At 39.6% G+C, this 19,083-nt stretch overlaps 1 protein-coding gene across 1 annotated transcript; it reads right to left on the reverse strand.

The window, feature by feature from the left end:
- Window positions 1-10: 10 nt before the first annotated feature.
- Window positions 11-18,348, reverse strand: bcl2l13 (BCL2 like 13). The gene is made up of 7 exons (XM_068313115.1): window positions 18,215-18,348; window positions 17,066-17,258; window positions 14,033-14,122; window positions 13,405-13,561; window positions 12,170-12,242; window positions 11,935-12,063; window positions 11-2,790 (listed from the first exon to the last, which is right to left on the reverse strand). The coding sequence occupies exons 2-7, from the start codon at window positions 17,193-17,195 to the stop codon at window positions 1,759-1,761; spliced, it is 1,611 nt and encodes a 536-aa protein (XP_068169216.1). The 5' UTR covers window positions 17,196-17,258; window positions 18,215-18,348; the 3' UTR covers window positions 11-1,758.
- Between the last annotated feature and the right edge of the window lie 735 nt (window positions 18,349-19,083).

Consider the following 19,083-nt stretch of genomic DNA (forward strand, 5'->3'; position numbering starts at 1 on the left):
GCAGAAAAGATTCTGAAAGTAGTTGGATGATTTTATTCTCATCTTGAACAAGGTAATGAAACTTCAGGTGAAATGTTCTAGACTTTTTACTAATCAATTTGCTGCACTTTCAGGATTCCTTCTGGAAGCAGGCATAGTACAGTATTACCATTTGTTACACTCATTGATGTACATGGAAACATTTCAGTATCCCATGGTGTATCCCATTCAGTAGTTCATATTACCATGTTTTAAAAGCCATTCATGAAATACAAGTGATGTAATCACTTGTAATATCCCAGAATTCTCAAACAGAACATGAGAGGCAGCAGCATAGGGCAAAAACATCTGACACCTTTATAACCACCATTCCAGTGTTTCCCAAGGGTAAATTATTTCAAATTTATATTGAATACGACAACCAGGACACCTGCAAACAGGTCATTTCATAGCTGTGCAATAGGATGGGTGATTCTATACAGAATTAGACAACCAGAACTTATCAAATTGAGACAATAACTATAATCACATATGAGCTAAGGGAGAATACAGATTTGAAATCCTTACTGGACAACTGCTCTTGCCAGCTACGCCCCTGAAAAACTAGAATAAGATGGTAAGTAGTGGAGCTATCATAGAAAAGGGTAAACCGCTGAGTACTGAAGAAAAAACAGGAAATGTACTGAAGCAGGATATGTATCTGTAGACTGAAGGAGAGCAGTTGTCCAAGTGAAATCATTCTCTAAATGTTATTTTAAAGTGATGACTGAATTACGGTAATCTGAAATTACATTCCTGAGACTTGCCTTATCTGGAGTACTGCTAACTTGGGTAAACATAAACTGTAGCTGATATTACAACTTAAAGACATGTATGTCACTTTTTACTGAATGACTAAAACAAGAACATCAGTTGTGACAAGAATTATTACTTGATTACTTGTATTTAAATGTTTTTTGAACTTCACAGTGTAGTCAGATTTGCATACTCAATGGCTGCAGAACAGCAAAGGACCTTGAATGTTATGTATGCGTGATTGAAGTATTATTTCCAAAGTTTCTGTGGTTCTGTATCTAATGACACATGTAAAGACTTTCATCCATTCTTTAATGGTTTAATACAGAAAAAACTAAAACACACTACGTGTAAAGTCATACAAATCCCTTGTGCAAGATGGAAAGACAAAATAAATCTTAGTGAATATGCTCATTAAGCATCAAGGTAGTTTCAAATTGACACAAAAATCAAACCACTAGTTTCATTTCCATACATTTGGTTTGTTTTGTCACAGAAAGCATAAGACCAACTGTCAGGAGGAAAATATAAAAGCTGTACAGCTTTTAGTGACACAGCAACAGAAGGTCTGGTGTTCGCTTTAGCTAAGAGATTTTTTTATGAAATTGCAGGAAAATGATAAAAACACAAAATAGTCAAACTGACAAATTCATGTTGTATTCATATGAATTTTATCCAAAAACAAAAACTGCTCAAAATGGATTAAGAGAGGAATAACATTAAAATCAAGAAGAGCAGTGGAGTGCATTATGTTCCCTCTTAGCTACAGTGAAGCAGGCAGGACCAGGTAAAGATGGGGAGGAGGTGATACTTGTTTGCTAGAGTTTGCTCAACACATTGCCTTTTTTTTTTTGGACGGGGGGCTGTACAACCTCTTATAAATCCAATACAATTTGTAAGGACAGTCTCAACTTGTGTCTACTAGCACATCTATTTCTACCTTAATGGTGTATGTTTTTCACTTTCCCTGACAAAGATCCTCTTCTATTTCCTCCTGTAGCTGATGACACTGTATGCCATTACAGCAGCAAGGACCACAAGTGCAGCACCTCCATAAAGCAACACTGGCAGCTCCACTGCTGGTTCCTGCTGCACCGGTGGCTCCTCTCCTTGGGATTCTACAGGAGCCTCTGGAACAGGGGGTCCAGCTAGTAGGGGCTCCACTGCTGCCACAGTCTCTGTTTCTGGCTGGGGAGGCACTGCAATGGGTTCTGGCTCCTGTTCTGATGCAGGAGCTGGTTGTGAGGTGTCTTCTGGCTCTGCTGGTGCTGCCAGGGCTTCCTTGGCAAGTGATGGGGGTGTCATTTCAGGAGGCACTGGGGCAGGGTCAGTCGCTGGTGCTGGCTCAGGCTCTGGTTTGAGTGCAGGAACAGGTAAAGGTGTTTCAGGTTCTGGATCAGAAGAAGGGGGATCAGATACTTCTGGGACTGGAAGAAGAAACTCTGGTTCTGATGAGATGAGAGAAAGCTCTGCTGATGGGACTGCAGGCGTCTCTAAAATAATGGGCTCCTCTAATGAGAGCAGGGAGGCTGGGGTCATGGAGTCTGCCTCACCTGACACTGGAGGAGTCAGGTCCCTAAACTCTTCCCTGAGCTCGGCCAGCTCACTCTCTGTGCCCAAAACGCTCATCATGCTTTCCTCTATCACCCCGACTTCACCACCTTCTTCGAGCAGCTCGGCCTCCTCACGCTCGACATGGACAATGTCCGAGTTTGAAGAGTTGTTCTCACTGCGCTCCTCAGCCAAGGCAACGCCCTCATTGCTGTCCAGGCTCTTGACATCCTCGCGGTCCATCACTCCAACCTGTGCCCAAGACTCGTGGCCGGCAAGAGACACAGGTAAGCTTTCCGTCTGCCAGGAGCTCTGCTCACTGCTGTTGTCTCCAGTGCAGAGAAGTGAGGAAGGGGGGCTGAACCGGTCAGGATGTTGTTCTCCAGATAGGATGTAAATGTCGTTACTGTCTTCAGCAATGGTTACACATCGGTCTTCTTCTGACTCAAGGCTGAGTATTTCACTCTATGGCACACAGAGAAAGATTTATGAGTATAATGTAAAAAGTGAGTAATGAGGTCTGAGAAGTAAAATTAAGTAGTTACAATTACAAAGATCATCTTATAAAAGTGGGCTGTGTATTAGAAAACTGCACACATTTCTGAAAATGGCAATACATGAACAGAGAAAACAGATAAGAATTGGTCGTACTCCCTTGCACTCAAGAGTGACAGACTGTGATGGGGAGTGTTTAGTTTTAGCTGTGGAAATAACCTTGTGGAAAAAGTTTCTTTTTCAGTAAACAAAAAAGTTTTGAAAAAAAATTCAGGTGGGAAAAAGGAAGTGAACAACATGGTAGTTTATATATTATTGTCACTCTAAATTGGGAGGTTTTCTATCCTATATTTTTACAAAGCTTGAAAATATGTGGTTGCTTCCTGCTCACAAATCTTGAATATACAGTAAAAAAAAATTATGCAAAGTAAAATGGGGTAAAGTAGGACAAGAAAAGAGTTCAATAACAAGGGTGAGGGGAGTTTTGTATTTTAAGATGTAATGTGACCTTTATTGCTCTTTATCCTACATGGTCAACATTATCGATCCCACACTACCCGTCTTTACACTACAGTACACAAGCCTTGTCTGCCACCTAGTGGGATACAACTACCAACCATCTACCAATAAGGTCATCTGCAAAGCTCTCCGATTATGTAACAGATGATATCAAGCTATAATCATGTAGATATGAACATTTAAATAAAGGTTTATGTAGTTAAAAAATAAACCTAAATAACCATGAGTGACTACAATGGCAATATCAGTTTATATTCCTTCATGATATGAAGCAGGATAAACAGCATGTGGCTGAAAAATAGGCCATTGACTGTTCCCCTGAGCACAATGAACAAGATGCATACTGACGTGCTTCGTGTCTGGAGGGCATGTGTGTTGAAAGGATTAGAAGATGTGAAGATTCAGGGATGGCAGCAGAAAACATTTTCAGCTGAAACAAATTTTTTTTTCATACTGTGTGTGTGTGTGTGTGTGTGTGTATATATATACTGTGTATATATATATACACACACACACACACACACACACACACACATATTACATAAGGGAGAAATTACAGGGAATAAATAATGTTGAATTGTATAAAAATAATCTGTCAAAATCAAACACAAATAAAATGTTTTATGTATGTAACACCTGATATCATGATGATGTTAAATTTCTCGCAAAATGTCTGCAGTCTTTACCAGCTTTTTACTAAATCATTTTCCAATTACCTATAACTGAATAAAGACACATTTGTCTACTTGCAACAACAAAAAAAGGGTGCTGTCTAGTCAACATTTATAAAACATGAAGATTTCTAAAGCTTTGTTAATTGTTTTACAGTTTTCCTTGCTAACGATAGTTGAACAGCAGAGCCTGTACAGCAGTGGAATTTGTCTCTGTAGATACCAGCCATAAACAAATTCATACGATGTTTATTCACTAACCGATGGCATTCTAGTTGACTATATTCAATAAAACCGATACTGGCACACTCCCCCATACCATCCCATTGACATCTGTTCTGCTAACAAATCAATCTGGAAGGGTTTCTCAGTCATACTTCTCTGCACGTCACATAGGTGTGTCCTGCAGACACTTATATGTGTGTGTGTGTGTGTGTGTGTGTGTGTGTGTGTGTGTGTGTGTGTTCGCTGACAGAACCTGTCTCCCTTCTGCAACCACACAAACACAGATGTCACTTCTACTCTGCAATCTCAGTTTAAACACCTCAGATGCCTGTTACAAGGGAATTTTGTACAACTGAAGTGAAATGATTATACAGTATATCAAGTTATATACAAAACCTTTTCTATGAAAATGTAACTTATTTTTTAGATATACATCATCATTCCAAATAATATTTGCCTTCATGTACAGTAAGATGACTCTTAAAAATGCCAGCCTTCCAGTAACCTGTTGTCACCACTTGCACACTTTAAAAAACCAACAAAATATTCCACAGTACTGTATAGCAACAACACACACCTGAACTATAACTATTCAAGAAATAATAAAAGATAGAAATACAAAATACTATACATAAAACATAACCAGCTCACATCAATATCAATAATACACTGACAACATGAGTACTGTATATGTAAAGTTCTTTGTAAACGCCAAGCACAATGACTCATGGGTAGTTTTGTCTGTCAACTGCTGGAAGACAGTGTTCCCTTAATTGTTCCCAGCGTCAGTCTCGAGAAGCATTTTTCCCCTCTATGTGGTTTGCTTCTACCTGAGCAAGGCTGACCACCAGTCAGAAAACACACAAGGTCTCATTTGAGTGAATGAAAATACATGTTGGTGTTTTTATAAAAATAAGATGACCAATTTGCATTTGGTCCATCAGCACACAATATGTAAAACTATTAACTGAGCTACATAATGTAATATTTAAATGACATGATCAAGCTGTGTAGGGTATTTTTTCTCCCATACAAGGACACTCCCATGACAGCTTCATCCTGCCAGGCTGGGAAGAGATTAAATGTAACAGCATTTCATCGTTATCTAACATTTGCTTTCTCCTTAAGTAGATTTGCATGTGAGAGGAAGACTGTTTCACCAGACCCACAAACTCCGACTTCAGGCTCCCTCTGGCTGGACAGAGGACAGGGTTGTCATGGTATTCAAGATAAATGCTAATCAATCCTTCTGTTTTTTTGTCTTTCTATCTGGCTTTCACATACCTCAACTGAAATATAACCTCAAAAAGTACATTGGATCAAGAGAGAATTATCCACCCAAGAACTGCATGTCCTCACTTTAGTTTCAGGGTTTGAATGTGACCACCAGCTAATGACCTATTTCTTTTTTAAAGTTTAACTATCTAGCAGAACAGTCTCTATGCAACATTTTTTTTGTTTTAAATTGAAACAATCTTTGAGCATTGTCCAACAAAACTGTTGGATAAACAGTTCGTTCCAAGACCATTGCATCAGTAATGTAAGAGAATTAAAAACAAAGACCTGAGGAGAAAATCCCACCTGAATCTGCTCCATATTTTTTGTTTCGTCTGTCGTCCTCCAACAACACTGATGCTGTAAAACGCACTAACTTTTCAAGTCCTCAGCAGTCAAATATGTTCAACAGTTTTCCACTCTCCTTCGCCTGAAGACAATCCCTGACTTACAAAAAAAGAAAAGAAAAAGAAAATCACACTCCTGCTGTAAAGCCATGTGCGTGCAAGCCTAAGAATCCTGTCATTCCTTCTCACACAACCTTCCACCGCTCTGATGTCAAACATTTCATACAATGGATCTCCCCGACATCAGAGGCAGAGTAACACACTCTGCCCCAAATATTTCTCACAACACACACATTTTTGGAAACAACAATAGCTGCCACATTCTGGGGCTGGTTACACGTAGGTAATACTTTGCTATATGACTGCCACATACTGACAACAAGCTTCACGTTCAAATCCAAACAAAAGGTCTGGGACTGCACATTACACATCATTAAAATGAGAAAAAACCCAACGAGAAACATTTGTTTAATCGTTTTTGATTCATAATATCAAACAGAGACAATTTTTTAATCAGATTTTATCAATGTACTGCAATAAAACGCCTGACATTTATACGAATTATGTAATCACTGTTCTTAACATACAAGCGCTGTGAGAGGTCACACAGCAGCTGAGTGAGTGAAGTGAGACTCAGGAATCAAAAAGGACTGATTGACTGCTCGTCAGCATCGGACAATGAAATGAAAAAAGTGATTAGGATAACAGTCAAAAATCACCAGAACGGCTATGCTTGCAGGGACTGCTCATATTTCATTTTGCATATACAGTATATATAAAATGAGAATTACTCACTTCAGGTTTCCTTGTTGAACTAGAAACCCCTCAGCTTAATCCTATACCTTCACCCGAGGCTGGAAAAGATTCTCTGTACCCACATCATGGTCTAGACCAGGGGTGTCAAACTCATTTCCACAGAGGGCCACATGAGTATAATGGCTGTCCTCAAAGGTCCAGATGTAACTTATAAATGTAACTAATGTAACTCAATGTAGTGTAAAATAAATGTAACTACTCCTTAATGTTAAATAAATATTCAAGTTACAAACATTGCAGTTGCACAGAAAAAAAATGTTTGCTTGTTTCTCAGGTCTAAGATAAATCATTTTAATCTCTCAGGTTATGAAACCCACAGAACTCAATCAATCAAAGATCAAACTATTTAAGTGAATAAACAAAAATCATCACTTCCTCCCACCTCCAAAAACATGCGCTTCAGGTTCATTGACCAGTCCCAATGTGACCGTAGGAGTGTGTGTGTGTGTGTTTGTCTATTTGTGGCTCCGTTGTGCACTGGCGTTACGCCCAGAGTTTCCCCCGCCTCACGCCCTCAGTCAGCTGGGATAGGCTCCAGCTATCCGCAACCCGCCACAGCAGATAAGGCGGTTGAAAATGGATGGACGGATGGAACATCAAACACAAGTTAGGACATTGGCTTTGTTCAAAACGTTTTTGTCAATGTTAAAATGGTCTTAATTACTGCTGTGTGTACTTTTACTCAAAGCATACTTTTGACCTATAGTTTTAGACACTGACCTTTTATGCTCTCGTGGGCCACCTAAAATAATGTGGCGGGCCACATTTGGCCCCCGGTCTGCACTTATCCATGTCTGAGTATGGTTCAGTCGTGTCTGTGCTATCCTGCTGACTATTAAACTAATGCTGATTAAAATAATAAAAATTTATTAAATGATTATCTTCCAAAAACAACTTCTTAATCAGTGATGCAAGAGCAAAGTCAGATTTGGTGTGTATAAATAACGTAACTAAATTCAGATCATGTTGATTTTCAGTAGGTTTCATTCAGAGGCTCAGACAAGGGACGAATGCGTTAATGGAATCTGACAATTTGGGAGTGCCACGGGCAAACTCCACTTTAAACCAGTCTGCTGTTTGCGTGCAGCTTCAGAACCGGTCTCCTCTGATCTCATGTCAGTGCAGCAGAACACTAATGGACATACTTCATCCTGGCCATGGAGAGATGGTGCTTATATAACGCACGGGACAAGCATGACAGTGCGCAGCATGCTGCATGTTTTAAAAAATATCACCACTGCAACATAGTGGTAGTTGTTTCAAAGCAGCAGCAACAGTCAGTAAAGTTGAGGGCCTAAAGAATCTGATTTATTACTTTTATGACATTGAATTTAACCAGGGACCAATAAAGTCTGTCTGTCCATCGTTTGTTGCAGTTTCGATAATCATTTTACTACCAAATATGTGAGAGTAAAACAACGCATTTCTTCATTACCTCTTTGTACCGAGGACAGGTGCAATGACATCACACTCACAAAGTCTGTAATATGAAGTGACCGTTGTGCACACTCAGTTCTAGTGCAGCAGTTTTGTTTTTTTTTACTGAAGGACAACCGTCTGACCGACAATATCACACCATAATCCAAACGGACAGATGGGGGAAAGCCTGTGAACAAACAATTTCACATAATCCAGAGAGGTTGAATTATGTAAAGGTCTTCAAATAAATATCATTCTGTCTCAGCATAAATTTTGCTATTTAGTTCTGTAATATATGTCTTATTTTAGACATGTACTACTAATGCTTTCAAAGTAGATGCTGTTCATTCAAACTGGTCATTCACTCCCACCCCCCTGTTCCATGGCTGTATTTTGTTCTGCTGCTTTTTGTTCCTGCCAAATGAAGTGTGCACCACATTAGGGTCATAATAATCCTTATTGTATTCTGATGTAAGCAACAATGGCAGTGTAAGAGCTACATAAAATGCAATGCTTTGCTTACACTGCAGTCACACTATGCGATGATTTCAATCTTTATCTGTAAATTTAACACTTCTTTTGTCGTTTCAAGAAAAACAACCACACAAAAAAAAGAAAAAATGTGGAATAATCAAACTTAAGAGACAAATATAATTAAAAAAAACATTTACTCTTTCTATTATCTGTTTGTCATTCTGAGGCAATTGGAATTTCTATATTCTCTTTGTTGTGCATTCCTAACTCAGGGATATAATTATGCAATAACAAAACTCAAGTGGATATTGTATTTACACAGAAACATGGCGGCACCTGGAAGCATTGACCTTTTCCTCCATTAAGAGCTTGCTACTGCTGCACAATCACACATTTGCATTCACGTATTCAGACCAATGAGTTAACGCCCTGGATGCTCTAACGTGACAAGTAAAACATCTTTACCTCAGTGTGTCGTTCAGCTCACCGTTGACCAGACAAACCTCTAATTGCAGAATAGACTATAGTCGTTTGAAGCGACTGTGCTTACACGCAGCTTTCAAACTAATGGTGATTTCACTTTGCTCTCTTTCTTTCATGCCCTCCCTCATCTCTCACTCCTCCCTCTTTCATATTCCCTCCCTTTCCATCACTGATCCTGACCCAGCACCAGCCGTTCATTCCCTGTGATGTAACCCAGAGTACTTATGCATCTTTGTTCGGACATGCCATATTGCATTAAACCAGGAAGAGCATCATGGCTACGGAAAAGCGGTGAGTGGTGGTTAACAAGTCATGTGACCCTTCATCAACATGACCTTATTCAAATAGGGCCATCTATGGAGTAGCGTTCCATTTGTTACAGCACTGAGGGAAATAGTGACAAACTCATTTTTACCTCCTGACAAATTTAAAGTTTTTTTGTTGAAATAAAGACTTGACTTTTTGTCATGTTTGCAATGAACACTTTACCATACTCTGAGCATCCTCTAGTCAGTGCCATGGATTTCTACTGTATTTTAGATTTGGTTCAAGCTCATATAGCTTGATAAAGACATTAATATCGAAACTTTGTTTGATATGGAGAAGAGCATGTCCTTTGTGAGGATCATGACACCTGGTTTAAACTATACTATGAATGAGTTTCATCCAAAGATGGATGTAAAATTTTAAACAACCATAAATGTTTTAAATTAACAATTCAATATAGAGGGTGGCATGGTGGCGCAGTGGGTAGCGCTGTCGCCTCACAACATGGTGGGTCCGGGTTCGAGTCCCGCTCTGTGCGGAGTTTGCATGTTCTCCCCGTGTCTGCGTGGGTTCTCTCCGGTTCTCCGGCTTCCTCCCACCTCCAAAAACATGTGCTTCAGGTTGATTGGCCGGTCCCAAATTGCCCGTAGGAGTGAGTGTATGTGTGAGTGGTTGTCCATCTTTGTGTGGCTCCGCAGTGCACTGGCGTCGTGCCCGGAGTGTCCCCTGCCTCACTCCCTATGTCAGCTGAGTTAGGTTCCAGCTCCCCGTGACCCGCTACGGCGGATGAAGCGGTAGAAAATGAATGAATACAATATAGAAATGATGTCACTGGTATTTATACCCAGATGCATTGACGTCCATTCTAAGCGGGTGTACAGAGATTTGGTTGTTGCTGCTACTGAGAGGAAACATCTGCACTGGAAGCAAACTGATGCCCTCATCTGGTTATTTTAAGGTCTGTTGTTGTTATGCACTACATCCAATCTTCAACACACAAACCACCTCTGTACCTCTGTAGTTTTTTAGTACTTTACTGCCTTTAATTATATGAATAACTATAAATATACAGTGATACCTCTACTTACGAATGTCTCTACTTACAGAATTTTCTACTTAAATTTCTCAGCAGGAAAATATTGCCTCTACTTACGAAAGAAATTTCGACTTACGTAATGTAAAAACACAGGATCAGCTGATAATCGAATCTCCCACAGGTTCCTGAACGCAACATTCTCATAGCTGCTCTGCCATTGTCTATTACCTAGTATCTTCCTGGCATCCCATTGGATAAGAGGGATGCCACTCCACCTCTGTGTGGAGCCAGATCGGTGTTTATGCAGTGTTCTCGACATTCGGCTCTCGACCTGTGAGGTGTTCTGATAGTTTTACGTAAATATACTGCATTAACTTTTTGAGTATTCACTATGGACACCGAGAAAGTGACGGAGAAAAGAAAAAGACGAAGAAAAGAGTTTTTTGTCCATACAAAGAGGTCATAGAAAAAAATGGGAACAGCAGTTAAAAGGTAAATTACCGTCATTTTTATTCTGTACTCTATTCTTTGTTTTTTACGTTATGATTGTCTGAGAAAAATACCTCAAAAAACTATGAAGACTTCGATCAAATGTTGCGTAGATGACCTCACCAACAAAATTAACAATTATTCTGTAATCTCTTTTCAAAATTATTTTAATTCCTATTAATGTTCTCATTTCATGCATGTGTACTTTTATTGTAGTTTTCAATACAGTAGTACTTCGAGATATGAGTTTAATCCGTTCTGTGACTGAGCCACCTTAAGTCATTTTAACCTGTTCCAACCTTGTAAAAAAGCCCCAAACCCTTCTAAATGATCCATCCATCCATCCACCTTCCACCACTTATCCGGAATCGGATCATCATCTGAGTCTACTGTTTTTACCACTTCAGGATACAAGCAATGACAGGGCAGTGGCTCAGCGGTAGAGCAAACGTCTTAAGACCAGACATCGCCCATCGGTGGTTCGAATCCCGCTCCCGCCGGACATCTTTGGAGTGTGAGCTGACAGTGGGGCCGAGGCACCCTTGAGCAAGCCCCCCCCCCCACAAGCTGGTCATTGGGGCGCACCCTGAAGTCGCGACCCATCACTCCGCCTCCCCCAGTACCAAATCATGTGTGATTAATTGCATGCCAGCAGGCCCCTAGTGTGCTGTGTTAACAGTGGCCTGTATACAGTGTTTGTGTGTGTGCTACTATAACACATACACTGTATATATGCATGTGTAAAGGAGTGTAAAGATAATTTCCCCGTTTGTGTGGACAATAAAGTGTGCTTTAATGACAATAGTGCTTCGATGCTTCTAGCATCGTGGATCATGCTTGGACAAAGAAAACACACATTAACCTTCTCATTAGATAAACAGTACATCAAAATATGATGTGGATTTAATAATAGTAATAATAATAATAACAATGTTACAGATCGATCACAATTGATTTTCACTTATCTTCAGAATTTACTCTGCTAAATCCTGAAGCTGTAATTAAGACTACCACAAAAAATTGCTTTAATTTGAAAATTCAACAGCACAAAATGCATATCATATTCTTTGCCACCATGTGCTTAGAAACTCACCCATCCGCCTTGCTGGAGGATGTAGCTAGCTTCATCCTCCTCCAGGAAGCGCACCCCCAGGTGTAGGAGAGTAGAGAGGGGCTGGCCCTCACTTTGCAATGCCTGGAGAAGCACCAAAGGTACCAACACCTGGGAGAAACAGTACAGGGCAGATGTAACATTTCCTTGTCCTGAGCAGGCTGTCATTTTTTTAATCAGGCCTCAAAGTAAGTATATAAAACAAAAACAAACACACCTTACTCCAGCCTCCCTGTGTGTGTGCTGAGAGATCCACTGTTGTGTGTCTGAATCTCTGGTAGTCCAGAGGCCTGAAACAGACATATGTGGTTAACATGGGGTGTACTTATAGCTGTTAAGGACATGTGAAAGAGTAACAGGAATTATAAGAGGACATCATACAGTGACTCACAATAGGATTTTTCTTAAACTGAAAAGAGCTGAAAAAGAACACACACGATGTACTACCAAAGGCTTTAAACATTAAATATAGTATGTTCAGATTCATCATGAATAGAAACTGTTTAGTTCATTCATCTTTATTTCCTCAATATTTCTCTTTATATCCTCCAAACCTTTCCCTGCAGTCGGATTCACACACCTGACATGAATTTTCTCATGTTACCCGATTTAATCTGTAAATTTGTTTATTACTGTTAAGACAAAGTGTCCATAAATCTGATGTATACTGTGTGGTGTGGCTGCTGAAGTATGAATAATCTTCTACAGCCATGTTCAACTCAGTTGCACACAGTCATCGCTGGAGGCTGTCCAGCACAACCAGTATTATCTGTTGGCCACAGAGCAGCTTCACCATAGCACCCTCAGATTGTGTGTTTTAGTCACGTGAAACTCATTTTATGCTCAACTTGCTTAGATTCTTTAAATCTACGTATAACAGTTTGCTTTTGTTTATAACTTCTGTGTGCTACCAGAGACAAATACAGTGAAGGAGATCGTATCTAGCACATGATTCTACATTGACACTGAACCTTGTGTGACTTTCTTTCCAACTCTTTGTTAACTTTCAAAGAATATTGTATTAAAAAAAACAGGATACAGTTCATGTGTGCAGCAGGCAATAAAATCAAGTGGATAGTGTGCACCCCTCTGCTTGTATGCCTGATGATGTACAACACTGTTTACTGCCCATCTGTTTTAAATCATCTATTATTACAGTTTGTATTTTTGAATTATTCCATTTTTACAGTACTTCTAGATTTAACACATTTAGAAATAAATACAAGGCTTCCAATCAATGTCACAATTCAGCTTTTCTCCCCTCATTTCACTGCTTCATTTTTTAAGTTCAAGAGTTCACAACGGAAAAAATGAAAAAGGCAGCAGTACACCAATATTGACTTTGTCGTTCCTGAGAGAATGTAAACTCTCAGCCTGTTTGCACACACGCTTTCCTCATACTGCATGAAAAATATCAGCTTTTAAACATTCGTCAAAGCACTGCGAACTGACCCTGTGAGGAGTATGTGTACGGCTTCAGCCAGGCGTGTGTCTAGATCTCTGGCCACCCTGTCTCCCACTGCAGCAAGGTGGTCTTCAATAGAGGTGTCCGGATTGGTCGGATTGAACACCACCGATGTTTGTTGGTTGAAGCCCGTTGCGGGAAAGGCTGGAAACACATGGACACAGGAAAGAGAAATATCTCTTGGGAGTGTAGTTTATTGTGGAGTAAACACATCCTGTCCATTTTCACCAGCCTCAAACCAAACTGTTCTTACTGGGTTCACATCAGCACAGAGGTTGGCCTTGAGGGGCACATGTGCTTGAAATCCGTTAAGATGCCTAATTGCTCTTTCAAAGGAAACCCTTCATGGTTCACATTGAAAAATGCTTATCTTCGGTTTCCATTGCACATGACAAACATGATGCATAGAATTCTGGACAATGTAAAGAAAAAAAATACTTCTTTTTATGATTTCTCCTTATTTTTGAAGTAATGTCCTTTAATGTGCAAAACCTGTCAGATATTTCAAAATGCGAACCAATATAGAGACTTGAGACCTGAATGTCGCTAGTATTCCAAATATTTTAACGATGATAACCATAGGACGTGTGTGTGTGTGTGTGTGTCCCCACTTACAGGCAGTGATTTCATCTTCAAGCCGTCGCAGCTCTTCCTTTATCTGCTCTTTTATCATTGTAATCCTCTCTCTCTCATTCTGGGAAACTCCTGACAGAGATACAGTACAAACATGACAAATGAAGCTACAGCCAGAATCCTAATAAGTGAAACTGTCGATTCACTTAATCGTGAATAAATGTGTTAATATTTAAACTATTTAAATTAAACATATTTCCCCCCACATAATTATTATGAACCCATAATAAGTTTTTGCAAAGCACTTTGAGCATGATCAATTTATTTTTTAGGGAATATTCTGCGATTGACATTCAGACAGATGTTCATCTGCACCTTTATCTATGTTTGCAATAATCAAGGTGATGTGTTAATAAATTACCAATGTGTAAAGAAACTTAATAATTAGGTATACATAAATTATGTGTAGCTGTGCAACCTAGAACAACAAATTTAATACAGGAAAATAAACTATCCAATAAAGCTTGTTTGCTTATGCCTTGTTTTACTCTTTAGTTTGCTTATGATGACATCTCTAGATGAACCTCCAGTACGGATTGAAGACCATACTCTATGGCTGCGTTCAGACTGCAGGTAAATCGGATTCCAATCAGATTCCCTTTCATATCAGATTTTTAGGGCTGACTATGCACACTGTTTTTATGTGGTGTGTTACTGTTCAGGTTACAAAAGAGTCATTCTCTTTCAATATGAATGGGCTAAAAATTATATTTTGGCTGCCAGTCTGAACGCAGCCCAAGTTTGCCCCACCTGGATGCCACATTCCTCCACCCTTCAACCATGTGTGTTGCCACTGGTGCCCCTTTTCCAATCATCATTGTGATCTGTACAAATTGATGGGCTGTTCCTCTCTCCTTCATCATCGGTTTCAGTCTATTTATAAGACTCTTCTCGCAAAAACACCTCAATACCTCTGACTTCTTGCATCTTTCCCATATTAAAACTACCAGCTGAAGTCCAGTGACTTCATAACTACATCTGTTCTTAAACTGCACTGTTCTCGGCCAGAGCTTTTGTTTTGCTGCAGTAAAACACTGGAACACCCGTCAAAACCCCCTTAAACTTTTAGTTCCTCCATCACTCCACATATTTACAAAGAAACAACAACATTCCTTGTTGACTGTTGTGTTGACTTTTCTTCTTCTCTCTCTCCATATATCCTAGAAGTTATGTTGTCTCCAACTTAATTTTCTCTTCCACACTGATTGTCTTGGATCCATGTGTATTATTTTTTTCGATATGTTTTGTTTGTTTTATTTTTTTCTTGTTTCTCTTGCTTTATTTATGTTTCTTCTGCTGGGGCCTCTTGCCAGGCCATCATTGGAAGTTGCGCCCACTTGATCTTAGCAGTAAAATAAAGTGTCAATAAAATACAAAATAATGGGAGCACTGGGTTGTCTGGATTGACTTTACGGTACCAATTGATATACATGGTCTCAATATTTTTCTTGAAGGTCTTTGTGAATAAAAACTGTTTGCCCAACAAATGAGTCACATGTGCATCGACTCTTGACTTCCTTCAGAGGGGGAAACATCTGCAGACTGCGGTGCAGCTGTAGTAATATTCATTTCAAGCTATTTCATTATATCTGCTCCTCTCAACAGCGATGTTGCTGGGATCAAGTTAGAAACAAACACGCATTGAATCCCTTGTGTTCATCTGTGCGCACAATGCACAGATGACATGCTCTGAGGTAAATTATTTAGGAGATTCAAGCTACACTGTGGACAGAATAATGAACTGGGATGAATCACTGACACGTGGCGGCTTTTTTTGTTTCAGGATGAAGAAGAAGAAGAAGGCATACTTTATTGATCCCCAGGGGGAAATTACATGAGCTTGTTATATTCAGAAAAAAAAACGTTTAGAATATTCAGCTAGTTAATAACCAGCAGTCCAGTAATGTTTGAACACACTCCCACACATTGGTTATTTCTAATAAGAAGGAAAGTGGCCACCATTAGCTCTAAACCCTGACTTCCAGTCAACAGAAAGGAAAAACAAATTACTTCTATCTAACATTCATCAACAATTTAACAACCGACTGAACTTATTTCATTTAATTTGTTTTTTCATGATTAAGATCTGACATTTTTGTAGCAGGACTAGAAGGGAGGCCCACAGGCAGCCTCTCTTCTGTGTCGAGCAGCGCACACATGAACACCCGGAGGACCAGTGTTGATTTTTGCAGGGCTCAGTGCTGTTTTAAAGCTAAGCCAGACAGCTAGCTGGCAAACTTTTTTACTTTGGTTCTCTGGTATGTGAGTGATCCTATGGAGATTGCACATGACAGACTGTCAGAAATTGGAGAGAGTCGAGCGGAAAGCAGGGATCAGCCACTTGTCTGCCATTCTTTACCTATTCAAAGCATGCACACAACAATAAAATGGACAGGAAATACAGAAACCCCCCCCCCCTCCTCCATCTTTCTTAGCACACTATGTCAAAGATTTCAGCTCACACAGTAGGTCAAAAACTCTTAAAAAATATTCCATTACATGTGTGTTTTCAAGTCTGTCTCATGGTGAATAAGTATGGCACAGGCATGCTACCAGCCTGAGGTCACAACAAAAGAATGATATGACAGACTCTATAAGGACAAGCTAGTCTTTGGCTGCCATTGTAAATTATACTGGAAGGACTGTGGTCCAGTTTAGATTCTCAAATAACATATTTGTTTATAACAACTACATCCACATAAATGTTTCTAGACTAATGTTTGAGAAGGTCAAACTTTTAGGGTGAACTGTTGGCAGCATGCGTACACACCCAGAATGTAACAGCTATGCTTGCGTGTGGACACAACTCTATTTTTGTGCCTTGTGAATGCACAAGTATGAGGTTTGCTGCGGCATGTGTCAGACATCACAACGAGATGCAAAAGAGTGTTAGAATGAAGGTAATTTCACTTCAATCATGAAGACATACAGACAACTCATCGCCAAACTTCACGCTCATACAGAAAGTACAATCAGATTATGTTTATAAATGACAGGAAAAGGCTTGCTCCCGACCTTGAGTCTGTGATCTATTAACAGGAAGCATTCCCAGGTAGTTGAGCACAATGAACTTGGTTTCATAATGGAAGTCCTCAGGCACAGTGGCAGTGATGGAGGCAGAAGGGGTGGAACCTGAGGTAGCCATTGAACAAACCTGTGTCAGACACCCAGGAACATAAGCTCTTCCACTCAACACGGGACGTCTCACCTGAAGAGCAGTCAAAGAAGGTTAAGTTGATTGTTATTCCTGCAGTTCGGTTAATTCTGGCAAAAATCCCATGAACAAAACCTAAAGGAATTCAGTTAGAAAAGTCGTATGATGACATATGAAAGTGCAAACATGTGCTGGTCATAAAGCAAAGTGCCCTTTATGTCATCACAGACACGCAAATCCCTGTATCCCTTCTACCAGGTGGACTGACGTACTCACTTGTCCATCAGGCAAAGGGATGATTTAAAAAAATCAGTCCCTATTTCTGTTTCATCTGGGACTGAATGACTTCAGACTGAAAATCAGGCCCCTGATGTCTTTCACATACATGAGAACACATTGTCCACTTCATCAGCTTACATAGTGCACGAAAGCAGATGAAAAGTCTTCCCTAAACAAATTTTGTTTCAACTGCAGTACAAAATTAAACAACTGGCCTGAGCAACATGGCTAGCAAATGAAATCCTAGTTTATCCGTACACATCAAGAGAGAAGGTGACACCATGCGGACCTCAGGTGAGATTGACGTCAAGTTTGCCAAACAAATTGACTTCCGGCTGTAAGTGTCAAAATAAAACCTCACAAAGCCAATAACACTAGCTAACGTCACCAAGTTCAGACAAAATTATGACGATAACAATCACAGGGGCTCAAGTGAATAGTGTCACCATTCTTTTTCTAACATTAAAACGGGATGTAAAATACTACGACGTGGCGTAAAATCATGTTCAACTAACAACCAGACTAGTCTAACTCATGAAAACTACCTGACACTGATCTAAATGTGTCGGCTACACTGGAAAGTCCGTTTTAAACAGAAGCGTTTAATGGAACACCTCAGCGCACATTGGAGATATAACATTAGCTAGCTTGATTTCACACGTTTATGTGGTCTCTCGACTAAACAAACCGCAATTGAATTTAAGTTACACTGGATAGAGTCTATTTCTTACCGTCCTTGTCCAAAGGCAAACAGGTGTTGACAAACGTCAAGTTGAAGATAATATGCGACGCAGTCCCCGACTGTAGTAACGCTAGCTGAAGGGAGCAGAGGCCACCACTGGCTGGCAGCAGTAGCGCTAGCAAGTGTGCTTCTGATGCTAAACAAGCTAAGGAGAATACAACAACTTCCTGCTGTGACCTTCAAAATAAGGTTCTCATTCTTAAGCGGAAACATTTTTAAGCAGTCCGCTATTTGTACAGTTACAGCAGCTGCGTGTCTGAACTGCAGCAACAAGGTTCGCTTGTCTGTCTGTTGCCATTCATTTATAATATGAGGGTTTTTTTAAAAAAATGCCTTTCCCGATACAATCTGAATCTCTTGAGCTTGTTTGGATGGCGTAAATGACATCGGCTTTCATGGTTGCAAAATTCATACCATTATGAATTTTTTTTTTCTTATAAGAAATGGTGTAGTGTTTTTAGTTAATAATAATAATAATAATAATAATAATAATAATAATAATAATAATAAATCTTTATTGTCCACATTGGTGGACATTTAAGACACAATACAGCAGTGAGGATCACACCATAGAAAGATAAGACAACAGTACTAAGAAGAGATAGTCCAACATAAAATTTAAAAAAATTTTTTTTAATTTAATCTGTGGTCTGACTAAACTGCACATGGACCTTCCTTTTAAAGGTGTCTTTTGTTGTGGAATCATTGATCATTTATAAATGAACCACTGACGTTTTGAGTGCTTGTCTCTTGTTTCCTTCTTTTTGAAGAATCCTAGTTCACAACTTAATGCACTACACCCTTTATCTATAAGACTAATCAGAAACATAACAATTTTCATGACCTAAAACTTGAGTT

The sequence above is a fragment of the Antennarius striatus genome, chromosome 4, assembly GCF_040054535.1.
Source record: "Antennarius striatus isolate MH-2024 chromosome 4, ASM4005453v1, whole genome shotgun sequence".
Taxonomy (NCBI): domain Eukaryota; kingdom Metazoa; phylum Chordata; class Actinopteri; order Lophiiformes; family Antennariidae; genus Antennarius; species Antennarius striatus.